This window comes from Anomalospiza imberbis, chromosome 12 (genome assembly GCF_031753505.1).
Source record: "Anomalospiza imberbis isolate Cuckoo-Finch-1a 21T00152 chromosome 12, ASM3175350v1, whole genome shotgun sequence".
Taxonomy (NCBI): Eukaryota; Metazoa; Chordata; class Aves; order Passeriformes; family Viduidae; genus Anomalospiza; species Anomalospiza imberbis.
In genome coordinates, this window is record NC_089692.1 from 13249696 (window position 1) to 13270264 (window position 20569).

The 20569-nt window shown below is 55.9% G+C and overlaps 2 protein-coding genes across 3 annotated transcripts; both read left to right on the forward strand.

Moving 5' to 3' along the window:
* The first annotated feature begins 1521 nt into the window (after positions 1–1521).
* On the forward strand, positions 1522–12882 carry FA2H (fatty acid 2-hydroxylase). The gene is made up of 7 exons (XM_068202843.1): positions 1522–1867; positions 7717–7812; positions 9490–9632; positions 9742–9848; positions 11110–11282; positions 11777–12029; positions 12669–12882. Exons 1-7 carry the CDS (start codon positions 1601–1603, stop codon positions 12746–12748), a joined length of 1119 nt encoding a protein of 372 aa, XP_068058944.1. The 5' UTR covers positions 1522–1600; the 3' UTR covers positions 12749–12882.
* Positions 12883–15122: 2240 nt separating this feature from the next.
* Positions 15123–19911, forward strand: MLKL (mixed lineage kinase domain like pseudokinase). Of its 2 annotated transcripts, XM_068202847.1 has the most exons (10): positions 15123–15687; positions 15859–15972; positions 16075–16249; positions 16351–16448; positions 16574–16709; positions 17247–17331; positions 17733–17881; positions 18080–18129; positions 18586–18726; positions 19813–19911. In XM_068202847.1, the coding sequence occupies exons 1-10, from the start codon at positions 15231–15233 to the stop codon at positions 19863–19865; spliced, it is 1458 nt and encodes a 485-aa protein (XP_068058948.1). In that variant the 5' UTR covers positions 15123–15230; the 3' UTR covers positions 19866–19911. The 2 variants fall into 2 exon arrangements, with proteins under 2 accessions (XP_068058948.1, XP_068058947.1); XM_068202846.1 differs by having other exon boundaries at positions 15859–16249.
* Positions 19912–20569: the final 658 nt, after the last annotated feature.

Below are 20569 nucleotides of genomic sequence, written 5' to 3' on the forward strand. Positions count from 1 at the left end.
GCAGATGAAATGTCAGCTCACAAGAGCCTGGTTCATATCCCTGAGCCCTGCTGTGGCACATTTGAGGACCACAGCTCTCTGTGTGCTTGGGAGAAGATGGCAGCAGGGACCCACAGGTCATCTGGCAGCTTTGTGGGCTGGCAAAGGCTGGACCCACTTCTGCCATGAGTGGTGATTACAGAGGGTGGCCCTTGGCAGCCTGTGGCCCCAAAACCCATGGTAGGGCTGGGCTGCACAAGCAGGAGCAGCCAGTGGAGACTGTGAGATGGGGTCACAGCCAGGTGTCCCCTCCCTCTCCTCCAGCACCCCACAAAGAGATAGTGGCCACTGCACCTGAGCATGCTTGGAGTCTGGGGTCTCTGGTTTGGAATTGGGTGCAGTGGCCTCCAGCTGAGAGCCCCAGCTCATTCAGATCTGCAAAATCAATCTGCCCACCCAAAAAAGGACTTTTCCCCCAGGCGGGTGGCAGGGCTGTGCCAGGAGCCGGTGGGAAGGTGGAGCCGATGCCGACTGCCACAGCAGGTTTTGCATCCACCTTGATTAAAGGCCTCAGTGAACGCCTGGCCTGCGCCCCACAGCACCCCAAAGCCGGGGGGCTGAGGTGGTGTGATGACCCACCCTTACAGGTGGGGCTGGGGGGGCTCCCCATTCCTGGGATGGCAAACCCCACCTTAATCACTGGTTGCAGCCCAGTGTGGCTGGCAATGCCAAATTTGCTGGCACGTGGCCAGCCCCTGTGGTCAAGGGTGTCACCCCAAAGCAGCCCCCCACACTTCAGAGGGAAATTTTCCCAAAAAAATGCATGGGGAACTCCCTTTATTGTCATTCTTTATTAATTATTTGGCTGTGATTCTTCGGGGTATTTGGGACTGCCTCCTGTCCCCCTGTCTAATTGCAAATTTAATTAAATACTGAAATGTATCTTCAAACAGCTGGGAAGGGGGTGTGATGCCTGGCAGCAAGTGACACTGGGGTGAATTGACCTCTGTGTGACCCCAGGAAGGACCCTGCTCTCCTAGGGCACTCTGAGCCAGGACTGGGGTGTCCCCTGCCTTGGCCACCGAGGACCTTGGAAGGGGATTGGTAACTTGGGAAGGGTGATTCCCCCAGGAGTGCCCTACCCAGCTACCACCCCAGGATGCCCTCGCAGCCTCATCCCTGCCCCTGCCATGCCCATACTCCAGTTCCACCCCGGGGTACCCCAGTGCCCCCCATAACCCATCCAAGGTTGCCCAGACCCCCCATTCCCCCTCCCTGACCATACCCATGGGCCCCTGGGGGCCACACTCCCCTCCCCTGGGGACGCCTCATTTCCCCCTTCACCCTCTGGGTGCCCTGTGCTCCCTCCTCTCCAGGGATGCCTCATTCCCACTTTCCAGGGTACCTGCGGCGGGGCGGAGCCTCCCCACCCCAACCGTGCCCCACCCGTCCATGGCTGCCCAATGGGCTGCGGCGGGGCGCGGCCCGGGGCGTGGCCTGGCTGCATATGCATGTATGCAGATGAGCAGGTGCGGGCAGAGCGCGGCGGCGGGACGGGACGGGGACTTGGACGGGGACGGGGACGGGGACCGGGACGGGGACCGGGACCGGCGGCGGGGCCATGGCCACGGCGGGGCCGCGGTCCTTCAGCGCCGCCGAGGTGCGGGCGCGCTGCGCGCAGGGCGCCTGCCTGGTCTCCTGCCACCGCCGCCTCTACGACCTGAGCGGCTTCGTGCGGCTGCACCCGGGCGGGGAGCAGCTGCTGCGCCGCCGGGCCGGCACCGACGTGAGCGCGGCGCTGGACGGGCCGCCCCACCGGCACTCGGAGAACGCCCGCCGCTGGCTGGAGCAGTACTACGTGGGGGAGATAGAGCCCGGCGACGAGCAGGTACCGCCGCGGGGCCGAAGCGGGACCGGAGGGGGACGGGCTATAGGGGAACCCGGGGGCATATACAGGCTCTGCAGAGTGCCTCAGGTGCCGGGTCCAGGGTGAACAAGGGCTATGGGGTGCCCCACGTCCCGGAACTGGCAGATGCAGAGGCTGTAGGGTGCCCCAGGTGCTACTCCAGGATGTGCAGGTCTGTACAGAGTGCCCTGATCGCAGGAGGTACAGGGTCTCTCTATGGTCCCAGGACCATGTACAGCGTTTCTGTAGGGTATCCCATGTCCCGGGACTGGGATGTACCGAGATTATAGGGTGCCCCAGGTCCTGGATCGAGTTTTGATAGGGTGCCCCAGGTCTGTGCTCTCCGGGATCTGAGCAATGCAGGGTTTATAGAGCATCTCAAGTCCAGAGTGTGTGGAGACTAAGATGTGCAAGGCACCCTGGATCCAAACTGTGCAGGCTCTGAGCCATAGAGGGTCTGTAGGGCACTCCAGGTTCAGGCTTCTCAGCGTCCAAGCTGTTCAGGACATTCAGAGGCTGGATAGGCTTTGGGGTGTACATGGCATGAAGTTTCTGGGGTGCATGTAGCATATAAGGTGTTTAGTGCACCCAGATCTCAGATGGAGCTGTATGGGACATGGTGTGTGTTGGGTCTGAGCAGGACAGGACCCATAGGATCAGGCTCTGTAGGGTCTGGGATCTACAGGGCATGAGGGGTGAAGGGGACAGAGGATATTTGAGGCTCCTGGGATCTTGCATGGGTGGTGCCTGAGGTGTGCAGGGTGCCAAGGTCCCATGTGCCTCCTGGCTCCCAGGAGTCCTCTGGGGTCTGAGGTGCAGGGGACCCTGAGGCCCACAGGGTGCCAAGTGCACAGAGCTGGGTACCTACAGGGTCCCACTCCACGGCCACATTCCTCCCTGGCCACGCTAGGAAGCAGGGCTGATGGGTGGATCTGCGGTGCCAGCGTGGCATGGAGGTGTTGGGGTCTTTGGAGGGATGCAGGAGATGGAGCTCAGTGTCAGTTTTAGCAGGACTGTATGGCACGGAGTGGACAATGGGACAGGACACCCTTCCTGGCACTGTCAGCACTCAACCAGGGACCAAGATGCTGGGCACTGGGGTTTGCCAGTGGTGAGCAGCCACTGCTGAGGAGAGGAGCCCAGCCATCTCCCTGACTGCCTGATGTGGGGCACAGGACACGGCTCTGTCCCCACTGTGCCCGTCCCGTGCTGTCCTGGCAGAAGGGAGAGCTTTCCCTGGGAAAGTTCCGCAGCCTCTGGGCACTCCTATCCATTACCAGCCCTCACCAGCACGCCGTGGGCAGGATGCTGAGCAGCGGGGCCAGCCCAGCCCCCTTCACCAGCCCAGCAGTTCCCCTCTAGACATCCCAGCGGGGTCAGTGACCGGCCGGTTCCTCCGGCTGGTTGTTTGCTCTCGCTGGGTGTCCTCCCCAGGGCGCAGTCTCGGCCCCAGCGCCACAGACAGGGCTTTGTTTCAGCCTCGGTGCAATGCCCGCATTTTCCCCGGACGGATCCCGGCCATGGCACCTCCTCTGTTGGGACACTCGCTGAGCCGCCGCCTCCTCGCAGGCGTGACGAGCCCAGCGGGCTGGGGCGAAGGAAGGTACCGGACAAACGGGTTCTCGTGCCGAGGGGAGCTGCCACCATCCCAATGCAAATACATGGCGTGATAACGCCAGGGCGCAGGGAAATCAGACGCTGCCTGGTGCCAGATAAACCATCCCAGCCTGTAACACACAGGGGAGGGATTAGAGCTGCCTGCTGCATGGTGAGGCCGTGTCCAGCATGCATTGATGTGTGAGCTGCTCTGCACTACTCCCCACCCCCAAAAATCCTCTCTGGGGAGAGGCGATGTCCTTGGTAGTGCTTGGGTTCATGCTTTGGGTGCTTTGGGGCAGGTGTAGCCCAAACAGCTCTTTGGAGGAAGTATTACATTTCCCCAGTTGGATTCCAGATCTCCACAGCTTTGCCAGTGCCTCTCCTTGCCCGTTGGATTTCCCAGAGCTGCATCATCCCCATGCTGAGGGATTCAGAATGCCCACAGGCATCCAGCATCCTCCCCTGCTTCCCTCAGGAATTTCCAGGATTTTGGAAAGGGGGAAAAAGGTGTTAATGCAGGAGAGATAAAGAAGATAAGATCCAGCCTTCATTCCACTGGCCTCTCCATGCCCCTTCCTGTGGCTCTCTCCTTTGGCCACGGGTTCCTTTTCTGCATCACCCAAATCTTTTTGGCTAAGGACAAATTAATCCCTAAACATTTTATCTATGCAAGCAGGACATATAGGGGAGATCAAAGCGAGTACCAGTAATTACCTAAACTAGACAGTGCATTTTAACAGCCTCGCTAGAAGGGAACTGGATCATCTAATTACCCTTCCAGTTTGAGCAATGAGGGACTTTCATCACAGCCTCTTTGGGGTGCATGATGTGGCTGTGAGTCACAGTGAATCCTCCATCCTTCTCAGGTTTAGTGTCCTTCTCTTCCTCTTGCCTGTATTGCTGCACATCAGGCTCGCCCTGGCTTTGCATCCCAGCTTGAGCACGCTTGGACGTAGGCGGGACACCTGGGGCACCTCTTTGGGGGTGATGCAACAAGAAGTCACTTTTTATATTGCTACTATGATTAGGAGATAAATTCACCTCCTTTTAATAGTCCTGCTGCACCCAGGGTTTAATGGGCTAAGACACAGCCCTGTGGGGCTCTGCCAGCCAGAGAACACAGACCACAGTGCTGGTGGGACAGTGCTGCTGGGATGGTGCCCCCACAAGCCAGCACCTTGCTTGGGCTCTCTGCACCTCCTGGGGTGTCCTCATGCTACATGCCTGTACCTGTACTGCCAACAGAGCTTGTCCCATGTGGACACCTCTGAGGAGCTCAGTGAAGGTGCTGGAGGCTGTGAAGCAATGCAGAGGTATGGTAGGACTCCTCTGGGGTTTGACTCACTGGGTAAATGGGTGGAAAATACCCCCAGGTCCAGGCTTTTGGCAGAGCAGCTGTCTGCAGGCAGTATGGCCCTGTTTGGGCCAGGGGGAGGTTTCCAGCTTCTCTGCCTGTGTCCCAAGAACACTGAACCCCGTGCTGGACCACCCCTTCTGTCTGTAGCTCACATCATAGCTGGATTTTGTTCTTTTAATGCCCCAAGCCCTGATGCAGGACAGCACTGGGGTGGCACAGCCAGTGCTCTCCCGCTGGTGCAGGACCAGTGCTGAGCTCCCTGTGTGACCCACGCAGGGCAGCCAGATGCTCACAGGTGGATGCTGGGTCACCCAGTCACTGGATCATGCCGTGCCCTGGGTGTTTGGCCCTGTGTGTACCAGCAGCACCTTACTGGGACTGCTGCTCATTACAGGTGCAGTGCCTTGTAGGCGTTAACTTTCCCTTCCTTACATCAGCCCCCTTGTTCATCTTCCCTGGCAGGACCTGTTTGCCTGGGGACAGCTCAGATACATCTTCACCACGCACAGGTGACAGCAGAGCCCAGCTCAGCACAGCCATTCAGCCTCCTCCCAACCCACCTCCTATTTAGAGGAGAATGGGCAAAAGCCCCAGCACTGGTTCAGGTCCCATGGGGCGTGATCTCAGCAGGGCCTGCATGCTTGGGGCAGGCAGGAACAGGCCACTTTTTGGGGAGCCAGTTGGGACATGCCGGGGTGGTTTGCATCCTGGTTGCGACACAGCTCCCGGTCCTTTCAGTGCCAGCCCCAAGGTGAACAAGAGGAGAGCCTTCCTCCTGCTCCCCAGCTGAGGAAGAGGAGGGGTAGGAGATGATTCAGGTGCTGACAGGGAGCTGCCATAGCAAACAGGGCAATGGCACCTCACTGATGTCACCCAGCCCAGGTGCTAGTGGTGAGGTGGGATGTGCTGTGGGATGGACTGAGCCCCCCAGTCCATCTCCCTGACCTGGGAGGACCGGGAAGCCTCCAGCCATGACACGGTGCTCAGGCATCCATGGGCAGGGGAACTGGAGGTGTGTGAACATTTCGGAAAAGGGAGGAGCGGTGCCGGGCATTGCGTCAGCCCAGCTTTCTTAAGCATCCTTCCTGCTGCTGGCTAGGTTGTGGTGCAAGCGCGAAGGTGGAGAGCACCAGCCCATTTCTCAGGGCATGGATAAGCTGTTTCGCTCTCTTAAAGCCAAATTTTCTTCCAAAGCACCTGCAGGGCAGAGGAAAAACCATAAATCCACCATGCTTTGCTGGATTTTAAGACATCCCATCTGCCCTAGGGCTTTGGAATGTCTGGCTGAAGGACAGGGTGTGCAGCATGGAAAACAGCAGTGGGAATCCTCACAGAGAGGTGTGGTGGTACATGGCATCAGCTCATATCGGTGCTCTGCCTGCAGTAAAATTGATGCCAGTGGGATTCCAGCCTGGAAATACTGGCTGGAAATATCCCCTGTCCTTCCCTACCCCCTGCTCTAAGCAAGGGGCTGCCTCAGAGCCGGGTAATGCAGTTCCTGTACCAGCAGAATAAGGCTTGAAATCCGGCTAGCCCGAAAAATGGGGTTGGGAGCACAGCTTGCAAGGAGTGCCTGCCATCGGTAAACAGTGCCTGAGCCCTGCCTCGGTGTCCCCAGCAAGGCACAGAGTTAAGTCCTGACATCCTGGCAAGGTGACACTGGTTTTCCTGCATCTGGCTCTCCTGCAGCTGCCAGGGTGGTATTCTCTTCAATAGGGTGGCAGTGCATCCCTCTTGGAGCAATGGGGAGAGCATCCATTGAGGAGTCGGGAGAAAATCCTTCCTCTCTGGAAGCGGCACAGCTGGAAGCCCCGTCGGGCACGGCTGTGCCGCGGCTGCCGGGCCACGCCGTCCCCTGCTCCGGGTTAATGGGTAACTCAGGGTGACAAAGCGGGAGAAAAGGCATGTTTGGCACGTCCTGCACGGGGAGCGGGCGCTGCTGCCAGGGGGCACGGCTGCCTTGGGGTTTGCATGGGCACGGCTGCAACCTCACCGAGCCCCCCACCAGCGGCACGGCTGGCGCCGGAGCTGGCACAGCTGAAGGAAGGAGGCTGGAGCTGGCAGCTGGCAATGTGTTTGCTTCCAAGCATCAGACAAGGCAGGTTTCTCCTGTTTCTCAGCCCGCCCTGCCAGTGGGACTGCAACTGGGTCTTCATCCTGCCACCACTGTACCCGTGCATCCCCTGTGCCTCAACGTGCTCTCCTGAGCTGCGACCAAATTCCACCTCATATTCCACAGCCCATGGCAAAGGCACCCAGCCCAGTGTCACCCTGCGAAGGACACTTTGCCTTTTTCCTTGGACAAGGTCCCTCCTTCTGTGTTTTTCCTTGTGCCCACAGCCAGGGTGGTGGCACCAGCTGTACCACACTCCCTAGGGCTGCCAGCCCAGCTTTCTGAAGGACCAAAAAGCCAAGCTGGGCTTTTGTTGGAGATCAGTGGGGTGGGTGGAGGGAGCACTAACCCAGCAATGCCCCTTGCTTTACTGGTAGTGGCAAGGTGACCTCTGCTATGGCACTGCCTGTTTGCAGGAGAAAATGCTGCCCCAGGGCCCAGAGTTTCTGCACTGCCACTCTGAAGCACCCATGCTGTCCTGGCCATGGGCAGGGTATTCCAAACACTGGGCTCGAGAGGAGGTTTCCAAAGAGCCCTGAGCCCACGATGCTCAGTCCGAAGGGCAGGGCAGCTGACTGGCAGCTGCTTCCCTCAGGAAACCTGCTCTGCAGGAACTGACTGACTTAAATTCACCAGAATTTTCCCCATATTTGTTTAGCAGGCAGGAGCTCACTCTGGCCATACCCCTGAGTGCTACAGCCATCACTATCCCCAGCTGAATCCACCACTGGTGCTTCACCACAGAGTTTTCCTTCTTTTCAGAGCCTCTCTGAGACAGTGGATGAGAAGGAGGTGGTTGCTGCAGCCCAGACTCCAGAGCAGACAGATCTCTGCTACAGAACAGTGGATGTGGAGACGGTAAGAGCTCTGGAGTTTCTCCAGCGCACTGTTTGCCAGAGTGCTCTTGGGAAACACCAGGTCTCCTCTTCCCTGCATGAGTACTGGATTTCTGCTGGCCTGTTGGATGGGAGGGATGGCGTGAGAGAGCCAAGCTGCTCCAGCCACTTCTGCCCTTTCTCCTGGTGTGGATGGCATTGCTCATGCTTTATTGCACAGGCGTGGCCACGCTGGGAGGCTCCCATTGCAGCAGCATGGGAGAGATGCCTTTCTCTGACAGCGGCTGTGCCCTTCCAGAGGGAAATGTTGCCAAGCCACACCTTGCTTGCTTTTCTTTCTTTCTTTCTTTCTTTATTTTATTACTTTATTTATTTTTTTCCCCTTGCCTGAGCAGTCGTAAGGGATTCCCCAGCCTGGGCAGGGTGTTCCCTGTGTGTGCAGGGTGCTTCCTGCCCTGCCACAGTGGGGATTTGTCCCCAAGGTGCCTTTGGCTGTCCCTGCCCTCCATAGCACCATCTGGTCACCATGTCTTGCATGGTCCCAGCTGGTTGGTGAGCATGCTTTTATCTTGTAGAAAGCTGGGGGATTTTTTTTAGAGCAGGAGAATATCTTTCACCCCCCAAATTAATATTTTATCACTGAGCACCTTTAAAAGAGAATGTGCCATTTCCAAGTGACCTTTTTGCTTTAACTTTCCCCCTACCTCCCCACTGGAGAATGGCTCTGTTCTCATCCCATGCACCAGCTGGGTTTGTTTCCCCTCCTTGTGTGATTGTGTTCATCCCTGCCTGCAACAGAGCCCCCAAAATGCCCACAGCCACCCCAAATCCTTGCCTGGGGTGCCCTGAACTGAGCCATCCCCACCACTGGCAGCACAACCCCAGGTGCCAGATTGCTGTGCCAGTGCTGTGTGGCACCAGCAGCCCAAGGAGATCTGCCAGGCCCGGGGCTTGGCCAGGCAAGCGTGGTTTCAGTCCTGGCATAGGGGTGGGACCAAGAATCCAGCTTATCTGGCCAGGCCAGCAGAAGATGTGTCCAGGGATGCTGAGCAGTGGCAGAGGTGGTGCTGCCAGTTGTGCCTCCCTATTTTCATGCCATGCCAACATGCGTACCCTCACAGGTCCCTTCTTACTCTTGCCCCTGAGTTCAGCCATGCACAGCAGCACTGCTGGAGTCTGTGTTCCCATCCTGTATCCCTGCTCCCCATCCCTTCCCTCTTTGCTCCTCACTGGGGTGCCCAAACAGCTGTGGCCGTCCCATGTGTCCTTTGCACAAGGAGAAATGTCCTTGGCTGAGGCAGTGCCATGGGGATGGGATCCGTGTGCCACCAGAGGTGTTCTGCTGGGCAGTATCACTGCTCGCTATCTAATCTTGGCAGCTCGAGAGGCAAAGAGCCTCAGTTATCAGGGTCTGATGCTGACCCAGGTCTGGGTACAGCCACCTTCACCTTGATCCACTGGCAGGTACCTGGTGGCACAGGGGTGAGCTAAGCCCTGGGGCTGATGTGTGTTTGGCCCTTTGTCTGCCCTGTGCTGGTGCTTGTGGGGAGCTCAGGGCACCTTGAACCAGAAGCAACTGCTCTTGGGGCATGGGAGGGGGTTTGCAGCCCAAAAGCCTGCAGCAGCAGCTCAGCTTTGTGCCTGGTACTGGGATGGTTTGTGGGTTCCACAGCACTACAACCACTGTCTACTCCCTCAGGACCTGGTAGACTGGCAGAAGCCCTTGCTGTGGCAGGTGGGCTACTTAGGGGAGAAGTACGACGAGTGGGTGCACCAGCCTGTGGATCGGCCCATCCGCCTCTTCCACTCGGATTTCCTTGAGTTCCTCTCCAAGACAGCATGGTGAGCTCACAGGGTCTGCACTCTGCCCTGGATGGTGCCTGCCCCAGGAGCGGGGGACAGCTCACCAGCCAGCAGGACGCTTCCTCTGACATCTCCTTCTACCCCATAGGTACGTGGTGTTCATGGTATGGACGCCCGTGGTGCTCTATCTCAGCTGGGTCAGCTACACCTCCCTTGCTCAGGGCAACACCAGGCTCTTCTCCTCCTTCACCACAGGTACGAGCAGCAGCAAAGCCTTTGGGCTTCCATTACTGACCCCACTCTGGGCCCAGGGGCAGGAATGCCCTGGGTGGGTGGAGACCTGCATCCCTTCCTCATCCCCCCTTCTGTACGTGCTCACCACAAGCCACATGCAAGAGCAGCACGTCAGCACCTCTCCCTTGTGGCGCCCAGCATGTCCCCTGCATGAAGCCACCTGTGCTTGCCCACTTCCATTCCCTTCTTCTCACCACAAGATTCGCCCAGGAGATCAGTAGAGGCACAGATCCCGCTGACCTGGGCTGCAGTCTGCTCATTCTTGCCTCCGTTCCCTCAGTCCCCAAAACCGAGCCCTGCCGGTGCTGGGGTGTGTTCCAATCGCCGCTGCCGCCCACCCCGGGCCGCGGCTGAACGCGGGCGAACAAACCCGGCTCTCAGCGCCGCCGGCGCCTCACAGTGCGAGGCTTGTTTGCCCGAAGCGCCTGCCCTTGAATCTCCCACTGTCTGCTCCCTGCTCCCCCGGGAACAACAAGCGTGGCCGGGGCAGGCTGTCTTCTTTGTTGTCTTTTTTTTTTTTTTTCCTTTTTTGCTGGGTTCCCTATTTTTTTTGCAAGGTGCCACCCAGTGCCAGCTGTGCCCAGCTGTGGGGTGGGGAGCGCTGGCTGCACAGGCACTCCCTGCTCCTTGTGGCATTCAGCACCTTGCTGCCAAGTTTTGTGCGTTTTTTTTTTCCTAAAAATAAGCAGGTTTTGGGGGAATCCAAATTTTATTAGGAAGGAGACAGGGCTGGAAGCCAGCTCTGAAAGAAGGAGGTGGCTGAAAAATGTTCTGCGGGGGAAAGTGCCCAACAAGTCTATTCTTTTTCCCCCCAAAAAAAAACCACCAACACCAACAGCACTGTTTTACTGTCACAAATGCTGCCTGTGCAACTAAGGTCCCTCCTGCCTTGTTCTGGTGGGTGAAGTAGCTTTGTAATGGTGACGCAGTCCCTAGAGTGCACATCCAAGCCCCTGTTGGAATCTGGAATGCAGGGAGCTCCCCTCACTGTCTTCCTGAGGCAGCAAGAAGCTGGCTGTTTCTGTAAATTAATAGGAATCAAAGGAAAATGTGGTTTAGAGCAGAGCTTGGGCAGTTTGCTCCCTAGAGAAGCTCAGGACAGGAGGTGGATGAGTGGTGGGAGGGAGAGCCGGGCATCCCTGATGCCAGTGGGAGGATAGTGATGGATAAAAGCACCCACACATCGCCTGCCCTGCTGACCACTGCACATCTCATTGTGTAGAGTACTCCATCCCCGTCCACAAATACTACTTCCCCTTCATCTTCCTCCTGGGAATGATCCTGTGGTCCCTGCTTGAGTACCTCATCCATCGCTTTGTCTTCCACATGAAGCCACCCGCTAGTAATTACTATCTCATCACCCTGCATTTCTTGCTGCATGGGCAGCATCACAAGGTGAGTCACAGCTCCCTCCTCCGCTGGCACCTGCTGGGCCGTGGGAATGGTGGCCTTTGCCCCGCTGGACCCTGTTACTGTGTGGCCTTTGCCCAGACAGAGCCTGTTCGTGCCTGTTCAGTGTGACTGCTGGCATCCCAAGCGAGGCACTTACCCAATACCAGTGAGGGCTGTAAAACGGCCTTGCAGGAGCTGGAGTTAAATTTTCAAGCTGTGTGATTGGGCAAGGGGGAAGGCCAAAAGAGCCATAGGCTCCCTCTAGCTTTGCTGAGGAAATGGCTCTGTGGAGCTTGGGCACCTGCCAGATAAAGCCACCACCTGCCTGGGCACCTTGCCATGCATGGGGGGCTGCTCTCACCACCGGGCACGAGTTTGGGGAGGGTTTTTGCTGTTGGCTTCTCCCAGATGGGTTTCCCTGATGCTTGGCAGGGATGTGCAGGGGGAGGTAGGGTGAGCTAGGAGCTGCCTGTCCCACCGTCCCTCTCTGCTTCCAGTCTCCCTTCGACAGCTCCCGCCTGGTCTTCCCTCCTGTGCCAGCCTCGCTGGTGATCGGCTTCTTCTACGGTGTCCTGCGGCTCCTGCTGCCCGAGGTGCTGGGGCTCTCGGTGTTCGTCGGGGGGCTCTGCGGCTACATCATCTACGACATGATGCACTATTACCTCCACTACGGCTCACCCAAAAAGGGCACCTACCTGTATGGCCTGAAGGCTTATCACGTCAAGCACCACTTTGAACACCAAAAATCAGGTAGCGCCATGTTCCCCATGCATGCTGGCAGGGGCAAGGGCTGTCAAAGATCCAGTCTACCTGTATGTGTGCAGCTGATTGCTCCAAAATATTTGGGATATGGGATGAGGAGAACCAAGCATTGCGCTGCTGGGGAAGCAGAGAATATTTTCTGGCTCCCAGGTTGAGGATGGGGAGCCAGAGCAGCGCAGGGGTGAAGGCAGCAGCCTGTCTCACTGGTGGGCATCAGTGCTGCCTGGAATGCCAGGGCAGAGGCCAAACCCCCATGGTGCTGGGATGTGGATGCCTCTCCCTGCCCGGGGCAGCATCTCTTCCTGTTGGGAGGCATTGACTGGTGTAGGGTGAGGCCCTGGGCTTCCCCAGATCCGCCCCACACTTTCCCTAGCCCAGTGCTTGCTCAACCTGCCCTTTGCCCGGTTTCCTAGGAGAAAACGCTCCATCCAGATAAGCTATCATCCATGGGGCTTATTGGCATGGCCCAGCCAGCTCCTGCTCCCTCTGCTCTTCCTCCTTGTCTTCATTTTGCCTTCCTCCCTTCCCAAAATGTGGGCACTCCTCCCTCACCAGTTAACACAGACCCTTTGCAACACCTTGATGATGGTGGTGCTGTGGGCTGAACTCTCTCTCCCCTGCCCACAGGTTTTGGCATCAGCACACGCTTCTGGGATTATCCTTTCCGGACACTCATCCCTGAGGAGACCTTCAAGAAAGAGGACTGACAGCCCCAGCCCAGTGCTCAGCCATGCCCCCTGCACTGGGGCTGGTGTCCCTCCCCAGCCCCCAGCAAGGCCAGCTGGTCCCTGCCCCCTTCCTGGGGGCTGTGCCACAGCAGTGACTCCAAAGTGGAGCATCCCTGTGGAGTGCTATGGTCCAGCTGTGGCACTGGCAAGGGGATGGGGGGCTGAGGATGGTGAGGAAAGGGGAGGAGGAGGCTGTAGGGTTCTCCTACTCCTGCCCCCACCTCGCTGCCCTCCTGCTCCGGGCTATGGATGCACGGGCAGATCTGCTGCCTGAAAGATGAAGTGCCTGATGCCACCCTCCCTCCTCTGCCCTGGCACCTTGCCAGAGCCCCTGTCTCTCCTGGGGTGCCCTCTCCCCAGGGCACCCAACATGCTGCAGTTACCCCTATTGCCTAACTCATGCCCAGGGGATTCCCTGTCCTAGGTCCTTCTCCCGGCCTGATCTCAACACAGGGTTTTCTTGGCCTGCAGCCCTTTCGGGGTGGGTCCCACAGCTCTGGATTGTGCCTTTTTCTAACCAGTTCTCCCATATGTCTCTGCCAGATTTATCAAGTTCATGGTTTTCATAGACATTGGCTACTTGAAACTCAAACTCCAATGAAAACAATTACTATGAGATGCCTTTTTTGCTGATCCTGTGATTTTATTTTTTATTACTTTTTCCCTAATGTTTACTGCAGATATTTAAAGGTTTGAAATAAATTTATATGTAAAACTGTAGACACTACAATTGTAAATAAACTGTATATTTTGAAAAATAAAACTTTCTAAAAAGGGTCTGGGAAATGTATCCCCCAGGGCTGCTCACAAGTCTGCTCTCCCACCCTTCATGAGTCCCTTTCCAGGTGCTGATGGCCCTTGGAGCCACCATTCCTGGCTCCCCTCATCAGCCACAGTGAGGTAGGAGATTTGCAGGGGATATTCTCAGCAAACCTGTGTGACGCTGGGGCTCTAGGTAAGCAGAAGCTGCCACTCACTTCTCTGAAGTTGTGCAATAGCGTCGCATGAACCCCAGAGTTTCCCAAAATCAGCCTGGCCCTCTGACGAAGCCATCTACAAAACTTCCTGCACTCCCAGCAGAGGTCAAGCCCTGTTTCCAGCACCAGTGCCCACAGCCCACCTCCTTTGGTGCTGGGGGCTCCTGGGGCTCAGGGATGGGGAGAGGAGCAGGGCTGTGCTCTGGAGGGTCTCACTGCGCATGCAGGAAGTTCAGCAGGGCACAGAGCCCTTGCTGTGGGTGTCCCAGTGCCCTGGGCAAACCTTCCCACAGCTGCCAGCACAGCAGAACGGGCAGTGGTGCTCAAAATAGCAGAAGCATGAATACAGGGGCACACAACTTCCCCATCCCCTTTTTCCCACTGCACTTCCTGTGGGCAGTTCCTTCTTCCATCAGGCAAAACCCAGCACAAGGGCATACAGCCTTTGGGAATACCCCAAGTAGCTTTCTGGGAACTGGGAGCTGTGATGGCGTGGGAAGCTGGGTTGCACAATGTCCCTTCCGCTGTGACACCCTTTAAACCCGCGCTCGTCCTGCCGTGCCCCTCCAGTCTGCGGAGGCAGCCGAGGTCAGCCAAGCAGGAGCAGGTAACAGAGGCTTTCTCCTGGCAAGCGGATGAGATTCTTCCTTGGGGACCGTGCTGGAGAGAGCCTGAAGAGGACGGGAGAGTGGCTGCAGCTGGATTCTGGGTGCGTTTCCATCTCGTTTCCAGCCAGTAGAACCTGGCACCCCTCTCTTAGCATTGGCTGCATCCGAGGGGCTGCTGCTAATTTCCCTGCAACAGGGGTGGTTTTCTGTCCTTGCTAACTGCATGAGGGCTGGGGAGCAGGCACCATCCTTCTGGGGATGCTGAGTGCATAGAAAGAGCTTGATGTAAAATCAAAATCTTAAATGGGCAGAACAGAGCTATGGGGAGCAGCTGGGGATGCTGGGGCTGTGAAGATGTACAAACCTTTATTAGATGGGTGACTACAGAGAGAGACATTGGGTAGAAATGAAAATAGATCTTTACAGCCAAAGATACAAACTCTGTTGGCAGGATCCCAGGGTGATGCGGGGCCAGAGCCAGGAATACTGCTGGGGGGATGCTCCTTGGGTCACTGATGTCCCAGCTCCTCTGGGTGGAAGCTCTCTGGGATGGCTCATGCTAAATTAATGTACATAAATCAAGCCAAAACATCTCTTGCTAATGCAGAGAAAGATGCGCCACTACCGCTGCTACCTCTGTCTCTGCATGTGCCTGCTCCAGTCTGCACAAGCAGCTGCAGTGGCAGGCAAAGCAGGGAAAGCAAAGCAGCTGGAGATGTGAGCGGCTGGGGGAGGATGTGTGCCATATCAGGCTGTTCCGTAGGGTGGAAGGCGTGGAAGACCTGCATCTGGCTCATCTCTGAGCAGCACCTGAGGCTTACCTTCACCAGACACTACCAGCCCACATCCCCAAAGGCCAAGCCCTTTGCTGCAAGCATGGACATCGTGGAGAGGGTCCTCTCTGTGGCCCAGGCCATCCATGCCCAATTTGAGCAGGTGAAGTGCTGTAAGCACCAGTGCCAGCGCCTTGTGGAGCGCATCCAGATTCTGCTGGAGCCCGTAAGGATCCTTAGGGCTCAGCCACGACAGCACATCTCCCACCATGAAGAGGAACTGATGAAAAAGCTGCTCCGGGCACTGGAGGAAGCCCAGAAACTCGTGATGAAATACAGCCAGACCAGCTGGATCCAGAAGTTCCTGCGAGCCCGAAGTACTGGTGAGGAGTTTGTCTGGGTGAATGAAAGCCTGGAGGACATTGCCCAGGGGCTCTCACTCCTGCTGCAGGCAGAGCAGAAGCAGGCTTTCCTGGAAGCTTTCCAGTCAAAGACATGTCGCAGGCAGGATGCTGAGGACCTGAGGGATGACAGAGCTTTCTTGGACCAGGTGATTGCAAGTGAGTGCATTTAGCAAACCCTCCTTCCCTGCAACTGGTGGTTGGCCCTTCTCTCCAGCTGTTACCTAGCTCTGGCTTGATGACCACCGCCATGAAGAGCCAAAGGGACATTTAAACCATGAAAAAAATAAATCACACAGTCATCCACCCTCTGCTTGTTTCCATCCCTAGGTACTGAGGAGCCTAAAGATGTGCTTGAGGAGATCTACATCGACAGGGAGTGTATGGAGAGCAAGATGGACTGGATGAAAAGTGAGCTGAACAAAGTCATTCGTGAGATGGAGCGTAAGTCAGTGTCACACCACCTGCATCCTGTGCACTGTGTCTTTTCCCCCCAAGCCCTGCCTAATGTGTCCCTTGTTCCCTTCTGGCACATGGTGGGAGCAGGCTTGAAGAAGGTCAACGTTGGTAAAAGAGAAGACATCACTGAGATCAAGCGAGACCAGCTCACTTTCCACAGGCACCTGCAGGACACAGAGAGCTATGACCTTTATGAGGGCGAGTACCTCAAGTACCCTGTTGCCATCAAAACCTTCAAGAGGCCACTGACCACTGACCCAGTGTGAGTTGTCCTGGGTGGGAACGAGTGTGGCCCCAGGCGGGTGGCACAGCACTATGCCATGCCTTGTTCCAGGGATCTCACCATGCTGTCCATTTCCACAGCAAGGTGAGAGACATCTTTGAGAAGGAGATTCAGACCCTGAAGAAGTTTGAGTCTCCAAACATCCTTCGCATGTACGGGATCTGCATTGAGGAGAACGGTAGGGGTGTCACATTCATGTCACCCTTTTCCTCCCCTGCCATCCCCAGTGCTAGCTACTGGCACGTGCCTTGTTGTGGTCCCCTCCCAAGAGGTGGCACAAGGTGGGATGATTTTGCCTTGCAGATGGGAGCCCCTGCTTCTCCATCGTCATGGAGTACTGTAAGCATGGGACACTGCGGGATGTGCTGAACAAGCAGCAGCACCTTTCCTGGGATATCCGCATTCGGATGGCCCTGGGAGCTGCCAGAGGCCTTTACAGGTGAGCACCTGTATAAATCAGTGAGTAACTTCACCTGATGATCCAAAAGCTGAGTGCAGCTTCCTGGTATCTCAGAGTAAGCTGTGGTATCCCGTTAGACACTGATTCCCAGTGACACCACCTCGGGACACTGGGATGAGAGGCTGGTGTAGGGGTAGGTAGTGGATTTGGATGCAGTAGCTCCCATTTACCCTGGTCACTGTCCCCTACATCTGGCTTCAAGCCTGCAAAGGCCTGGAAGGGGTAAATCCCCTTCCCCAGATCCACAGGGCAGATTTGGAAGTAGCCTGCAGCATGGCAGTTCTCCTTACAGCTCCTGCTCATCCACAAGGCTTGTTGCTTTGCCCACAGCAGCTCTTCCAGCACCTGCTGGAAAGGTTGGCTTGGCAGGGTTGATCCACCAAGACAGGCAGAGAGCTGCTGGCTTCTCTGGTTGCATGTCAGTCCCCTCCACGGCAGGAGGAAGTGCCGAGGTGGGGATGGGTCAGTCCGTCATCATCATCATCACATGTTGCCCTTGGTCCCGTCCATCTGCAGGTTGCACCAGACAGGGGAGAAGTCCCGACTCCATGGCTGCATCTGCAGCAGCAAGTTCCTGGTGGCTGGGGATTACTGTGTGAAGGTAAGCACCACACTTGGAAATGCTTTTGGGAGTTTTAAATGGTTTTGTGGATGTCTCCCTCCACCAACACTGAAGGGAATTGTGATGGTCCAGGATAAAATGGGGTAGTGGCATCTCCCCTATGACTTTAGGCACTTAAACCTCCCTATATTGGTCTTATCATCAGCAAAGTGAGTGTTCCTAAAGCATCCAGCCTGGAATGAGCTGAAGCTGAGGTGATTCACCTGCCTTCACCTCTTTTTTTTGCTTGCAGGAGGAGACTCGTGCTGGGCAGCACACACAGCTGCACACCAGCCTTTACTGCCCAGGGCATCTCGCTCTGCTTTCTCCATCTTGGGGCAGTCCCTAGCTGCACCACAGGTTTCCACTTCTCCTTTTCTCTCTCTCATTCTCTCAATCAGTTGTCAGGATTTGAGCTGTGTGAAACAGAATCATCCATCAAGAGGAAAGCCAAGAAAGACTGGAAACAAGTCTCTATGTTGGCCTACATCGCTCCAGAGAACCTGAAAGACATCAACTACCCTTACAAGAGGCCCTGTGAAATATACAGGTGTGTCTGTCCCTCCCAGGAGATGCCTGTGAGCAGGCAGCTGTCTGGCAGAGTAGCTGCTGAGCTATGGAAGGAGGCCAGGTTTAATTGGACTCACAAGCAGATGCTTCCAGTTGGCATAGCCAAAGAGTCCTCTCCACTAGAAGGGAGGAATACATGGTGGAATGAATACTAACAATCTTGCTTGTCTCCTTCCAGCTTTGGGATCGTTCTGGCAGAGATCGCAACCTCCAAAATCCCATTTGAAGGTGAGACAGAAATATCTGGTTCCCTGCATAAAAGCCACACGGCACAGTGTGGCTCCTGTCTGGCACTGCTCCTTCCCTGAGCCTCCCATGTGGGTGCCAGTGGCAGTGCCTGGTGTGCTTGACAGCTTCATAACTTCTCCTGAAACTACAATATAGTAGAGTACAGCCTGTAATTAAACCTGCTTAAACCACAAACATGCAAATAATCTTTGTTTCTATTGGATGGTCCTGGGCATTTAAGCGTAAACACATCTTGCTCTGCTGAAGCCCAACAGTGTCATGCCAAATACGGTGGGATTCATTGCAGACAGAGTTTGGGCCACTTCATTGCTGGCTTCTCCCTGCCAAAGGCTGCAGGCAGGCTCTTGGCACGGCTTTGTGCTGGGTTTCCTCCCCAGCACCCTCCTGTGGCAGCAGAGCTCCATCCTGACACTCCTGTTTGCACTTGTTGTCCAGGCTGCACTCCTGAGGAGATCGTGGAGAAAATCTGCAGTCACCATTACTGGGAACCTCTTGGGGAAGATTGTCCTAAAGACCTGAGGAAAATCATTGAACGGTGCCGGGCCTTTGACCCTTCCCAACGCCCTTCTGCCGAGGGTAAGTGTCCCAGACACCTCCTCCACAGGCCTTTGCATCCTTCCATCAGCTATTTCAGCAGGCACTTAGCCCCTTACTTCCCATATGAATTTGCCTGGCTTTGTGTTTCGGGATCCTGCCTTCACCTTCCTTTTTATGCTAACAAGCCCCCCAGTTCCAGACCTCACACATTAACATTTATTTACCCATGCCATGACAATAATCACCAGGCTGTTTGTGCATTTGGCATCACATAAAAGTAGCTTTTCCTATCAGACAACTAGGGGTAGGAAGTAGGGGTCTGTGAGTTATCCCTGTTCAGGTCCTGCAGATCCCGTAAGTCGGAGGAGCAGCCACAACACTCTGCAGGAACATTTCCTGCCTTGGGCTTTAAGCAGTAAATTGCAGTCTTGGGCATTGCTTGATGACAGGGAAGTTTCACTGCCTCTGAAGCTGGTTTGTGTCTGATCAGACGAGTAACTGGTCTTCATCAGGAGATACAACAGCAACATCAGGAAATTATAGAGGAACGTTTTTGGCATGTTTGAAGTCACAGAGGTCATATCATCTGTCTAAGGGAAGAAAACTTCCTTCAATTTCATCCACTCCATCCTATAGGACCAGATCCATACAAGAGATGTGGGAAATGTGCCCAAGAAACCACTGAGTGCCATGTCTGTGTGCTTCCATTTCCCACCAGCACCTCCCTGGCACAGGGAATAGCCCTGGCTGAAAAGAAAACACCAAAATATCATTAGAGATGTTGACAAAGTCACACTGAGGAAACAGGATGGCTTTATTACCCTAATATGACCATAATCCAACACCTACCACTGTGTGGTGCTGAGCTGGAAGGATAGTTTATAGTTTATTGCAGCCGCTCACAAGGGTGTTTCCATAAACACAGCTACTTCTGTTTGGGCTGTGCTGTCTGCTCAGGCCTGTCCCCTGCTAATCCCTGCCTGTTTGTGCTGGCCCAAGGAGAGTGCGACTGCATGTCCCAGTTGTCATCAGTGAGGGAAAGCCATCTTCTCATCTGTTTAACGATTCCAAACAAGCCTACCACAAATCCTCTGTGCTGGTTAATGCCATCCTTGTGTTTTGCAGAGATTGTGGACTCGCTGGCTGACCTGGAGAAAAGCAGAAACCAAGGAAGTTAACTGTGGAAAACGGGGCCGGGTGACCAGGGGCAGCAAGCCCAGGGGTGCCACTCGCCCCTCTTCCCCTCACAGAGACTGATGGCTCAATGCTGCCGTGTTTGTTTCGCTGTGTGACACCTTCACCTCGCCAAGCGGCCGTGCCTGGGTGGCCTAGAGGCAGCTGGGGAGAGAGGAGACTTGCAGAGAGGCTGCCGAGAAGCCATGGGGGACCAGAGGGATGGAACATGGCTTCTTTTAGAGAAAAGACTGAGGGAGTTGAGCCTGTTCAGCCTCAAGAAGAGACGACTGAGAGGGGACCCCATCAGCGCCTGTCTCTATTTGAAGAGAGACTTCAGAGGATGGACCAGGCTCTGCTGGGTGGCGCCCAGCAATAGGACAAGAGCCAAGGGGCAGAAAATGATACATAGGAAGCTCCACTTGAATATGACGAAGAACTTTTTTCTGTGTGGGTGATCATACACTGGAACACTGCCCAGAGAAGGTGTGGAGTTTCCCTCACACGATATCCTCTGGCGATATTCCAGAAACATCTGGATGCAATCCTGTGAAACGCGCTCTAGGGCAATCCTGCTGGAGCAGGGAGGTGGGAGCACATGACTCACCGTGCTCCCTTCCAACCTGAGCCGTCCTGCGATTCTCCTCCGCCCCGCCCCACCCCTGCCCTCGGGGCGCCGGGGCTACCCTGGGGCCACCTCCGGCTCCCC

What these genes read in the sequence shown, in the direction of transcription:
- FA2H (XM_068202843.1), top strand. Translation starts at nt 1,601, where the DNA reads ATGGCCACGGCGGGGCCGCGGTCCTTCAGCGCCGCCGAGGTGCGGGCG. An exon ending in TAGAGCCCGGCGACGAGCAG is followed by an intron (nt 1,868 to 7,716) that starts GTACCGCCGCGG and finishes CCTTCTTTTCAG; the next exon opens with AGCCTCTCTGAGACAGTGGA. An exon ending in CTTTGAACACCAAAAATCAG is followed by an intron (nt 12,030 to 12,668) that starts GTAGCGCCATGT and finishes CCCTGCCCACAG; the next exon opens with GTTTTGGCATCAGCACACGC.
- MLKL (XM_068202846.1), top strand. Translation starts at nt 15,231, where the DNA reads ATGGACATCGTGGAGAGGGTCCTCTCTGTGGCCCAGGCCATCCATGCC. An exon ending in AGGCCCTGTGAAATATACAG is followed by an intron (nt 17,882 to 18,079) that starts GTGTGTCTGTCC and finishes GTCTCCTTCCAG; the next exon opens with CTTTGGGATCGTTCTGGCAG. An exon ending in CCAACGCCCTTCTGCCGAGG is followed by an intron (nt 18,727 to 19,812) that starts GTAAGTGTCCCA and finishes TGTGTTTTGCAG; the next exon opens with AGATTGTGGACTCGCTGGCT.